Raw genomic sequence first — 11711 nt, forward strand, 5'->3', positions numbered from 1 at the left:
CTTCGAGCTAAAGGAGTGCGGATTTACTGTTTGCTTTATGTGGATGATATACTTCTCCCTCGAAATGATAAACTGGCTATTTCTCGTCTTGTTCAAAATTACAACCAAATTTGATATCAAAGATTTGTGTAGACTAGCATATTTTCTTGGTTTGGAAGCTCATAAGTTCTATGGCACTTACATTTAATCAACACAAGTATATTTCAGATCCCTTAGCAAAGTCGAAAATGAGTGATTCAAAAGCAATTTTGATTGCTTTATGCACCTCGACTAAGCTTAATCTTAAGGATAGTGAACCATTTGATGATTCCTTTTTTTTTTTTTTTTTTATCGTAGTGTGGTTGGTGGTCTTCAGTGTCATATGAACAAAGTTAGTCAGTTTATGTATCAACCAACTACGAATCATTGCAATGATGTAAAACAAATACTTCGTTATCTTCATTCAACATCCTCTCACGTCCTTGAGCTACGTCGAAGCAGTAATTTTGAAATAAATGGCTTTGTGTATGTCTGTTAGAGTGGACATTTGGATGATAGAAAATCAACTTTTGGTTGTGCAGTATTTGTGGACACAATCTTGTTTCATGGCGTTTACGAAAACAACATGTACGGTATTTCAATCATCCACTGAAGCTGAGTATTAGGAATTAGCGTCTCTTGCTTCAAACTAACGGTTCAGCCATCATTAGTTTTATGGCGAGTGATAACCGAATATAGTTTAATAAAGATGTAGTAGTTAATTAATCTTACTAGTTAACTGATCTTGACTTATATCCTTTATAATTCAAATTGTATTCTATTATAACAACTTATAACTAAACCAATACAAACAATAGGAGAGATTATATCGTTTCACTTTATTCTAAACATGTCATGTAAGTGATATTAAGATCCCCTTTTATTTTTCTATTTTACTTGCATTTAGCTAAAATCCCCTATTAATTAAGGGTGGCTAAAAGCATAGTGGCAAAAAAGGTTAGTTCTTGCTAAGATATAAAGGGCGATCCGGTGCACTACACGTCCCCGCTAAGCGAGAGTCCAGGAAGGATCCTATCACAAGGGTGTATTGAAAACATATAATAATTGTATGAATTTACCTTATTATCAAAGCATATCAAAACATGAAAATTGAATGAAAGTTCAGTGCAAATCAATCAAAATATGGAAGATCAACACTAGAAATAGAGGTGTAACCATTTGAGCTAGCTGTTGGTGGTGTGTATAGTGAAGAAACAGAAGATGAAGAAGATGAAGAAAGAATTACGGAACGAAATGGTGGAGGCGGTGTTGCTGGTGGTGGAGGCGGAGGAGGAGGAGACGACGGACTCGGAGAAACTAATAAAGTATCATGACAAGTAGTAGAAGTAAATGTAACATTTTTATCAATGGCTTCTCTATATTTGTATCTGATAATCTCAGCTCTTGCTGCATTAAGTTGTGCTTCCAAATATTGGATTTGTTGCTCCAAAGCTGAAATTGCACCCATGCAACCATATACTGGATCTCTTAGTCTCAAGTTTGCTTCATAAACTAGACTATTTGCTGCATCTGCTCTTTGACTTTCACCCACCTCCTGTCATAGATTAATATAAGATATATGATTGAACTATATCTATCAGCTCGAACTTTTAGTGCAATTAGTTCCAGCATATGGTATCAGAGCCTCTTCGACTAAAAGGTCGAGGGTTCGAGTACTGAAAACCACATTAATTTGTGGAATTAAAAGCACATGGTGGAATCGGCCTGTGTTGTATAAGCTGCAAACCCATGGAGCATTTGCATGTGGTGGTATATCAGCAAGTAATATAAGATCTATGAGCCTTAACTATTAACTTGAACTTTTAGTTTAATTGGTTCTATGACATGGCATCAGAGGTGTAATACGTGTTGGAAACCCCAAGGAGCATTTGCGCGTGGGGATATCAGAAATTAATATATGATATACTATTGCAACTTGACCTTTTAAGGTTCCATAACTGCATACACAAGTCAAGTTCCAATATATCTAAGAAAGCAAAAATTAACTAAAATATATTTAAAAAAAATGGTTCTTTAAGTGATAAAGAAACAAACATCTTCATTAAATTGAATGAATGAAACACTAAAGAATCATAAAATCTTGTTAAGGTATGATCAGCCTATTTGCTAAGCATCTAAACAAACAATAATAATAGAAACTATCTGTGCGGAGAAATTTTACACTGGATCGGGTGTAATCGATCCAACCAGTCAAAAAATGAAAGATTGATAACATTTCATTAAGAAATAATTAGGGTAAAGAAAATAGTTGTACAAATTACACATTTTATTTGGTAAGATCCATTCAACCAAGATCCTAATTGAATTTCTTATGAGTGTAAAATCCAAGAAATTTTGGTTTACTAGTACATCCAATCAATCAAAATCGTTTCACATGCCACTTCATAGAAGATTAACAGCGTAACGAAAACAATATATACCTATGATATTAATTGATTCGTTAGATATATTATCTTCGGAGTCAACAATCCTCAACATAAATAGAACTAACATAAGTTAATAGATTCAAAAACAAATGATATGATATCTTAGAGATTATATATTGAACACTAGCTCAACAAATAATTACTAATTAGGTAGAAAATGAAAATATACCAAAAGCAGCTTGGAGACATTGCTTGCACCAAAAACTTTATGAACAGCTGCAAATTTGTGAGGTTCACGAGGAGAAAAGTATGGAGAAAAAGGGCATTCTTCAGCACACCTCCTTCTCAGAAGCTTACAAGCAGCACAAGGTGTAATTGTGTTCAATATTCCCATTTCAGAATATACATCACTACTTTTATCTCTTTTTGTCTTCTTTACTGCATAAAAAGTCTCCTCTTCCCTACCAATAAAAGCATTAACACCAAATCAGCAATTTTTCTAATTGAAATTTGATGAAATTGTCAAAACTAAAATCTGAATCTGTAAGGAAAGTTCATGAGAGATTTTCTTACCTGTTCCTGTACATTCAAGCATGCTAGATAAACAGTATGAGATCTAGAAAGAGAGAGAACACAAAAGAAGAATGAGGTAGTATAAAGTAGGTGCTTAAAAGGATAGGCAATTGATTAAGGGAAGAAAAGTACACCAATCTTTTTAAATAAGGAAAAGGATTAAAAATAGGGTAATTAATTTTTAGTCACTATATTTTGACAAAACACACTATTTAGTTCCTATATTTTTAAAAACACATGGTAAGATTCCTAACCTTTTTCTCAGTGAACTGTTTAGTCATTCCGTCTGTTTTTTAGATTTTTTTTTACCGTTTATGACTTCAGAAATAACTAAATTATCTTTTACTATTTACGTTCAAACTTCAGAAGAGGAAATCTAATTTAGAAGAATAAGCTATTTCTATGGAGAACAAGAAAAAGAACAGACCCAATGCTTATGAATTTGAACGATTAAAAAGAAAATAAAAAAGAAAGAACACTCAAAGTTGATTTCAGATGCATTAGAGTTTAAAGAAAAGGAAAATAAAGGAAAAAAAGAACGCAAATTCAAATTGACTAACATAATCTTTATGAGAGTCTAACAGCAGGGACTAAACAATTCACCGAGAAAAATGTTAGAGACTAAACAGTTCACTGAGAAAAACTTTATGGACTTTACCGTATGTTTTTGAAAATACAAGGACTAAACAGTATGTTTTGTCAAAATATAAGGACTAATAAATTAATTACCCTTAAAAATAAGTAAAAGAAAAATGTGAATTTTGGTAACATTTAATGATAATTATGGTAGTAGTTAAAGGTTAATGAATGTAAATTAGGTTTTGGAAGTAGAGAATGATAATGGCAGCTTTGACGAAAATGATAGATAGCTCACGTGTGAAATTTGGTTTGAGTTGACTTTTTGAGAAGCAAGATCAATACGTGTAAGGGAATTAATCAATTTTTACTTTTTAATTTGTCTTATTGTTAGGTTTAAGATCTTGTTTGGCAAATAACGGTTAGCTATACGCTGACAGCTGGTTACATTAACCGTTAGTTGATTGTTAATAATAAAGTCTTTATTTTGAGTTAGATGCCAGTAAATAGGAGTAAAAATGTCATTCAAAAGAGATGGAAGTAATAAGCTAATTGAAAAAGTTCCTAAGACGAGCGTTTTCAAAATTAGAGTTTTAGATCTAATAAGTTCTTTCAAACATTTCTACACCAAACACCACTATTAGATATTTAACTAGTCAAAATTTCTAAAGTGGCTCAAACCTCTAATTTTGTCCCAAAAACTCTCTACCAAACATGTCCTAACAAACAGATTTATTGATTAAATTTCATAAAATTGATATATGTTGAATATAATAGACATTTGTACAGCGGTTATTCTCAAACCTTGACTAATTTTCTCTTTATCACATTAAATTGCTCAATTTTTTTTTTTACTATGGTAGACACAAGTTACCTTAATTCTTAAATGATGAAGATTGTTTTTTCACGTGGACGAAAACAGAATTCCGCATTCACTGGAGAGTCACGATTTTGTTACACTACGAACGATAAAATCATCAAATTTTTTTTTATGGATATTCTCATATATTTAACTAAATAATTATTGGCTCCACCACAATATCTGAGCAACTATGGAAAAAGCTTTATAAAGCTTTCTCGATCACAAGGTTCACCCTATGTTTATAATCTATGTCGTGAGTATTTACTAATCATGATTTCCTCAAACAGACTTTAAGCAAATGATTTCCTCAAATGATTCGCGATTTTATGTTTCTCAAATTCGATTCGCATGTAGAGTAAACGGAGAGCAGAAAAACAGAAAGCAAAGACAACAAAAGTTGATTTGATAAGGTGAGCCAAAGAATTTATCATGGAATGAATATTGTCTGCCATTGTTTGTTAAATAACTCTAATTTTAATATTGTCTGTTATTGTTTGTTAAATAACCCTTCCAATTCATTTATTAAATAACTTTGTCTTGATCATTATCACGGGTGGAATTGCATCTCTTCCCTAAACGTAATCGGGAAAACGAACCTATGATTTCTCCGAAGATTATCCTTATCAAAACTAAAACATACAGAACCAATCCAAACAGATAGGGTGTCCAATCACGCCCGCACACACACATTTTCAAGTGATGATTAGTGGCGATTCAAAATCTAAAAAACGAAAGGTGAATTGAGGCGGCCATGCACACCGACCTGCAATCCAAAAGCCAGAGTGCGACAAGTATCATACGATCACCTATTTGGATATTTCCTTTTATGTGAACGAGGTCTCTAAGTTCATGAACGTGTCAAGAGATGTGCAATTGGAATGTAGTCATGCTTATTTTTTTTAATACTTACATGGTAACATGTTGCATGGTCACTTTATTTCTAAAAATGTTGTTGTACATTTGCATTATTTTTCTAATATGGACTTGAGTAGTTGTAAGTATGATCAGAAGTCCATTGAAAAACCTACGGTTCTTCTTAACAATAATCTTCTAACATAGTTATCCTGGATACAATATATGGTCTCCTTGTCTTACACAGAAGACGAAAATTCGGTCATTACCTCAACAACTTCTAAACTGTGTAGGATTCATATGCTTCTTTATGAAATCAGTTTTCCTATAAAAATATATTATGGTACTATAATCTTGTTAATCATGAAGTTCTCATGTTTACATCAATATGTTTAGACTTTAAATATATAAAGGAATAATTAAAAAAAAAATCTTTAAAATCCCTAAAAAATCATAAATTAAAGAAGTGTTTGGTTGATACATTTCATGTTTCTGTTTGCCTTTTCATTTCAAAAAAAAAAAATTCAGATGTTTAGTTGTTACATTTCATGTATCCATTTGCTTTTTCGTGTCCTTTTTCTATGTAACTCAAGAGTGATAAAATTAATAATGATTTGTCACATCTCGGTTTGTCCGAAACATCCAACATTCGCACCAACACGTTTCGCTTTGTCCGAAACGTCACATTTGCACCAATTACGCTCGAATTCTTAAAATCTTTTTTGCTCTAACTGGGATAACGGATCCTTGTGAACGTTGCATCCATATTTCTCGAGATATCGATCCTTTGAGTCCATGCTCAATCACTCTTACGTTTTAGGTCCTACTAATTTTTTTTATGATTAACAAAATAATTGTTTAATTAAACCATCAATTATGAATTGAAATAATTGTACAAAGATATTGAGCACATGAACACGGTTGTATGGTAGATTGAGCTTCATTAATGATTCACTTCCACCAATATATTCCAAAACTAAGAAAATAAGCACACACCCACATGTTATGCATTTATTTATCATTTGGGATTTGAACCATAGGCCGAGTCAAATTTGATCATTTTATATAATCAAGAGATTTGGGATTGATGTATTTAATTACGAGAAATTCTAAATCAATTAAAAAAAAAAGCTTATTATATACATTTTCTCCAAACTTGTTTAAAAAGTTTGATCCCCTCTGACTTTCAAAGTATCTGATAGTTTTCCTATTTTGTTTAAAATGTCTCGGTAGTTTTTTCAATTTACTTAAAATGTAATCAATTAATCACTCGGTTTCAAAAAAGTAAGTTGTAAATGCAAAGAGTGTTACACGTGTTTTCAAGTAAAATGATCTAGATTGGAGTAATGAAGTTCTAATATCAACAAGTTTTACAGTTGAACATGTAACAACTTTTTTTTAATATGTTTTAATTTATTTTGTAAATTGTATAATAGCATTTTAAGATGCATTTGCATGCAACATACATTCTGCATGCAATTATTAATTAATTTATTATATTTTAAGCAAATTGAAGGGGACTATTGAAACGTTTTAAGCAAGTTGAGTGAGCTGTCAGAATATTTTTTTAAAACTTTAGGAACTAATCAAACTTTTTAACAAGTTCGGAAAATAAACTAGGCAAGAATTTCTTTAGTTGGTTGGACGATTTTACCTATGTAGGATAATTTTATTGCTTTGATAAGAAAAAAATTACATAAATTGTCGGATTGATTCACAAATGCTTGTGATTTTCAACAAGAGATTAATCTGAAACTCTTCTAACATTTGCTCCATTTAATAGAGCTCAAAAACCAGGAAATCTAAAACTTCTATGAATAAATATCTTTAGAAATTTTTTTAGGTTTATTAATTTATCGATGAATTAATATTTATTAATTTATAAAATAATTTTATTTATATTTCTCAAATTAAATAATTTTAAAAATAAAATTAATAAACAATTAGTTAATGATGGTGCATTATATCTAAGTTTATTAATTTTGTCAATTTTTTTTATTAATTTTGGATTGACGTGATTCAAAATAGAATGTATGTACAATTACATTAGAATATGAAGTGTTTCAAATACACGATATATAGTTTATAAATAGACACATGTATTTTAACTTCATATACAGAAATATAAAAATTCATATATTATATCTTCTCTTCCATGACTACTCATTTTGAAAGGTAAAAAAGAAGAAACAATTGATTGTAGATACTTATTTTAAGAAAACATAAAATTTGAAATAAAAATTGTTTAGAATGTACTTTATTTTATAAATTATATACGTAATTTCATACATATTTAATGAATTGTTATTTTATATTTTCAGTAGGACTCATGGAATTTTTTTTAAAAATTATTATCTTATGCATTTAGCAATGTTATTATTTTATTCCATTAGTCCAAGTCGGGACCGAAGAAAATTATTATTTAATCAAAGTTATTGATTTATCAAATATATATTTATCGATGTTTAACTGTAGTCATTTCCTAATTAGAATAAATGAACTTTAACAGAATATCAACGTGCTCTCTTTGGTAAATTGTATCTAATAAGATCCCAGAAGTATGAGATGAGATTTAAAAAGTTCATTAAATTTCATTTTATTTTCTATGATTTCTTCTGCCTGAATTTGTTGGAATGACTTTATTGAAATAAGAAGGAAAGTTCAATAACTTTTTTAAAACAAAATGAAATTCGGTCACTTTTTAAAAATAGACTCACATTCCAATCATCATTAGTGCAATTTACCCGACCTTCCTTCACTAAAAAAATAGACTTTTACCAACAAAAATTTTCTACTTTAGTGACGATTTTAACCGCATATACATACATTAGCAGACGATTTCTACACCTGTCAGAAAATCGTTGTTGATATTTTTGCTATATTTAGCGACGGTTTTTCTAGGGCGTCGACCTAAGCTTCTTTTAATTCGATGCTTTTCTACTTATGGTTTAAACCGCCTTTAGTATGAGTTTTCAAACATTTACAAGATATGAGTTATTGACTGAAAATCGGCCAGTAATCCATCGCTAAAAGTTTAAGTGCCCGGATTTAAATTTTACCAACAATCTGGATAAGGGATTCGTGGCGGGTATGCAGGTTCGTCCTGATTGCTAAGGGTGCTTTTTGGAGAGATGAGTTGTTCCTTAGCTTCACTGGCTGCTCCCGTACTCTATTCTGTTGTGTCTTGTTGCTTTCTAGAGATTGTTGAGGGTGACTTCGTTGTTCGCTGAGGATCTAGTAGTTCTGTGCCACTTCTCAGCATGATAGCCTGAACTTCGTCCTTAGGGTTCACTTCTCTTTTGCTTGGGAGGACTCCATTGTTCTTCGATATGACTATATTGGTGAGCTGATGGATCTGCATTTCCATGTTCTTGAAAGAGTTTTGTGTTTGCTGCATGAACTGCATCAACATTTCTTCCAACTTTTTGTCTTTTTTGGGTTGGTTGTTCGCTTGATATCCATTGTGGTTGTTTTTGTTGCTTTGATATGGTTGGCTTGGTTGTTTGTCTGGTTGCTGGCTCCAGCCGAAGTTGGGATGGTTTCTCCAAGCAGGATTGTAAGTGTTGGAGTAAGGATTCAGCGGTCGTTGACTAGTTCCTGCATAATCACATCGTTCTTGATTTGGACTCGGTTGGTTGCATAAACAATCGGCTGATCAGTGGTTTCCTTCATAAAATCACACTGGACCACTTGCACATTATTGACTGGGGCTGCACTTAGACGAGTAAGTTGTCTGCTTAGTAACTCTACTTGGGTAGTGAGCTTGGACACCTTTTCTGCTACTAGTGAATCAACCTCCCTTCTTCCATCTTCCCTAACAGAATGCCATTTATAGGTGGTGTTGACCAGCCTCTCGATCAGTTCATACAGTGCTTCTGGCTCAAGTGCCTCAGGATCTCCATTTGCTACCGATTCTAGTTGCATTTTGTGCACATCGGTGAGACCGTGATAGAAGGTTTGCATTTGCATCCACATGGGAATTTCATGGTTTGGGACTTTTCGTAGAAGATCTTTGTAACGTTTCTAGGCTTCAGATAAGGACTCGTCTTCTTGTTGTGAAAAGTGGGATACAACGTTGCACAATTTGATGGCCTACCTAGGTGGGAAATATTTGGCGAGGAAGGCATTTGCCATGGCGTCCCAAGTACTTATGGAACCTGGTTGAAGTTTTTTCATCCAGCTTATGGCTTTGTCTCTTATTGAAAAGGGAAATAGTTTGAGCCGAATGACATCGTCTGAAACTCCTCGGTTTGTTCTGAATGTATTGCACATGGTGACAAAGTCTTGGATGTGAGAGTTGGGGTCTTCATTTGGTAGTCCTCCAAAATGAACTGCTGTTTGGAGCATCTGAATCATGGAGGCCTTAACTTCAAAGAGATTATTGCCTTCGTCAGGAATTACTGTGCAGGATGAGTGGCCTTCTGTCGATGGCTTTGAGTATTCCTTCATCCTGAGAGGTGGATCAGCATGTTGTTCTTCTTCATCCATGTTGTCTCTATGTTGTTCCTCCTTGTTCTCCGGTTGTTCTTGTTGAGGTTCCTTCGGCTGCCTTTCAACTTCAGGGTGTTGTTCTATTTTTGGCTGATTAGTTCCGCCAGCCTTTGCCTTGTTCTTATTCTCCTGGCTGCGTTTCGTCGTCTAAGAGTTGCTTCAATTTCAGGATCAAGAGGAATAAGTGGGGTGCCTGTTCTTCGCATACGCCAAGAATAGGTGAATAAAACAAGTAGAACTCTGCACACTAGAACAAACAGGTCAAACTGACTAGTACACTTTAAAAGTATTATAATTGTCTTTCCTATCCCCGACAACAGCGCCAAAAACTTGTTGTCATATAATATGAACACTAGCAAGTGCACTAGGTACAAATAATACAATGATAAGTAAGATATCATCTCCACGATGATAGAACAAACACACATAAATACTTATAAGATGAGTGTAGCCAAGTTAAAAGAGTAACCAATCGCTTAAGTTGAGTTGTTGTGTGGTTTGACACGATGAAATAGTAAAGCAAGTAAAATAAAAGGAATTTGACTTCAGATGTGGAAGGAACATGCATACAGCATGCACAGAAATGACAGAGAACATGCACTTCGCTCCTTGTTCATTAAGTAAAAATAGCTTTAGCTTAAGGTATCTTTCACGAAAATCAGTTGAGTCAGGTGTCCTTTGTTCCCAGCGTTCTTTAAAAACAATCAAATAAGTCTCATTGAGATTAATATATCATTAAGCTTTAAGAACATGAAAGCATTTAATTTGAACAATTAAAACCCTTAACATTTAATTAATTACGTCTCCGTCTCATAATTAAATATGCTCAATGAAAGTTCAGCTTTGCAAAAAGAGTCTCCTTGCAATTGCTCTGCTAAGAAATAGGTTAGCTAATCCTATTTAACGTTAATTATGTTGGGGTTTAGTGTCCTATAGTCAATTGTTGCGGGATACAAACTTATTGTAAATGAATTGTTCTTTATATCATTTGTTTTAATGAGATATATGTTTTATAACTATATAAAGGCAATCCCTTTTAAGCACTGAATAAAGTCAAATAAAAGGAAATCCGTAAGTTTGTTTAAAGTGATTATAAAGTGTTCATACAAGTATGAAGTGAGACAAAACTTTATAATAAACTAATAAACTTAAAACCACCCCAAGTCAAGTGATATGTTTAGGATTGATATATCACGGTTGAGACTTGTATGTAACAATGTCTTCTGTCCGACAGAAAGTTGATCTCACAAGCTTCATATATATAGATATCTGGACAGTTACATAGATCCGGTGAAACGTTTATCATTAGGATTGGGGATCCGATTTGAGATAACAGGATGGGTAGATTCATCCTTGTCAACTGTTCATCTCATTGGTATTACTAGGTATAACTAATCCTCAGACTCAAAAGAATGTTAATTGGTCATCCTGAATTACTGAATGTGAGACTTTGATCCTGCGGTCCCACGATCCTTAACAGAGATGACTCTGGGGTGTGAACTGCAAAGGTTAGGTGTCACAGGAAGTAATGTCAGGGTAGTTATACATTGGATTGAGCATTTATCACTCCCGATTAATGGGAGATACATCCAAGGATCGCTTGTGGAAGACTCGACTCTAAACCCTTGCAAGGTGATAGCTTAAGAGTAGAAATACAGGTTTCACTTAACCTATCTTTTTGAGTTGACTCGGCCAAGAACAAGTAAAATGAACGTCTCGCTATATGTGACTTGACATTACCCATAGTCATAAGATTCAGTTCAAGGATGTAGTTGATAAAGGATCGTATTATACCGTAACTAATACGGAAGGGTTAACGACAGAATCAACCTGTCTTCTTAACGGACTCTGGGGGAATGATTACAGACTTGCCAATAACATACTCAGTACATCATTCCGTTATGCAAGGATTAAATATAATTCTTGAAGAAATTAATTTAATAGTTGCATAC

The 11711-nt window shown here is 33.1% G+C and overlaps 1 protein-coding gene across 1 annotated transcript; it reads right to left on the bottom strand.

The window, feature by feature from the left end:
* Positions 1-828: 828 nt before the first annotated feature.
* LOC136235950 (LOB domain-containing protein 13) lies at positions 829-3083 on the bottom strand. Its single transcript, XM_066026058.1, has 3 exons — positions 2979-3083; positions 2635-2866; positions 829-1573 (listed from the first exon to the last, which is right to left on the bottom strand). Exons 1-3 carry the CDS (start codon positions 2990-2992, stop codon positions 1151-1153), a joined length of 669 nt encoding a protein of 222 aa, XP_065882130.1. The 5' UTR covers positions 2993-3083; the 3' UTR covers positions 829-1150.
* Between the last annotated feature and the right edge of the window lie 8628 nt (positions 3084-11711).

This window comes from Euphorbia lathyris, chromosome 7 (genome assembly GCF_963576675.1).
Source record: "Euphorbia lathyris chromosome 7, ddEupLath1.1, whole genome shotgun sequence".
NCBI classification, from domain to species: domain Eukaryota; kingdom Viridiplantae; phylum Streptophyta; class Magnoliopsida; order Malpighiales; family Euphorbiaceae; genus Euphorbia; species Euphorbia lathyris.

Coding starts and splice junctions, on each gene's coding strand:
- LOC136235950 (XM_066026058.1), bottom strand. Junction 1,574..2,634: donor ATGTCTCCAAGCTGCTTTTG/GTATATTTTCAT, acceptor AATCTATGACAG/GAGGTGGGTGAAAGTCAAAG.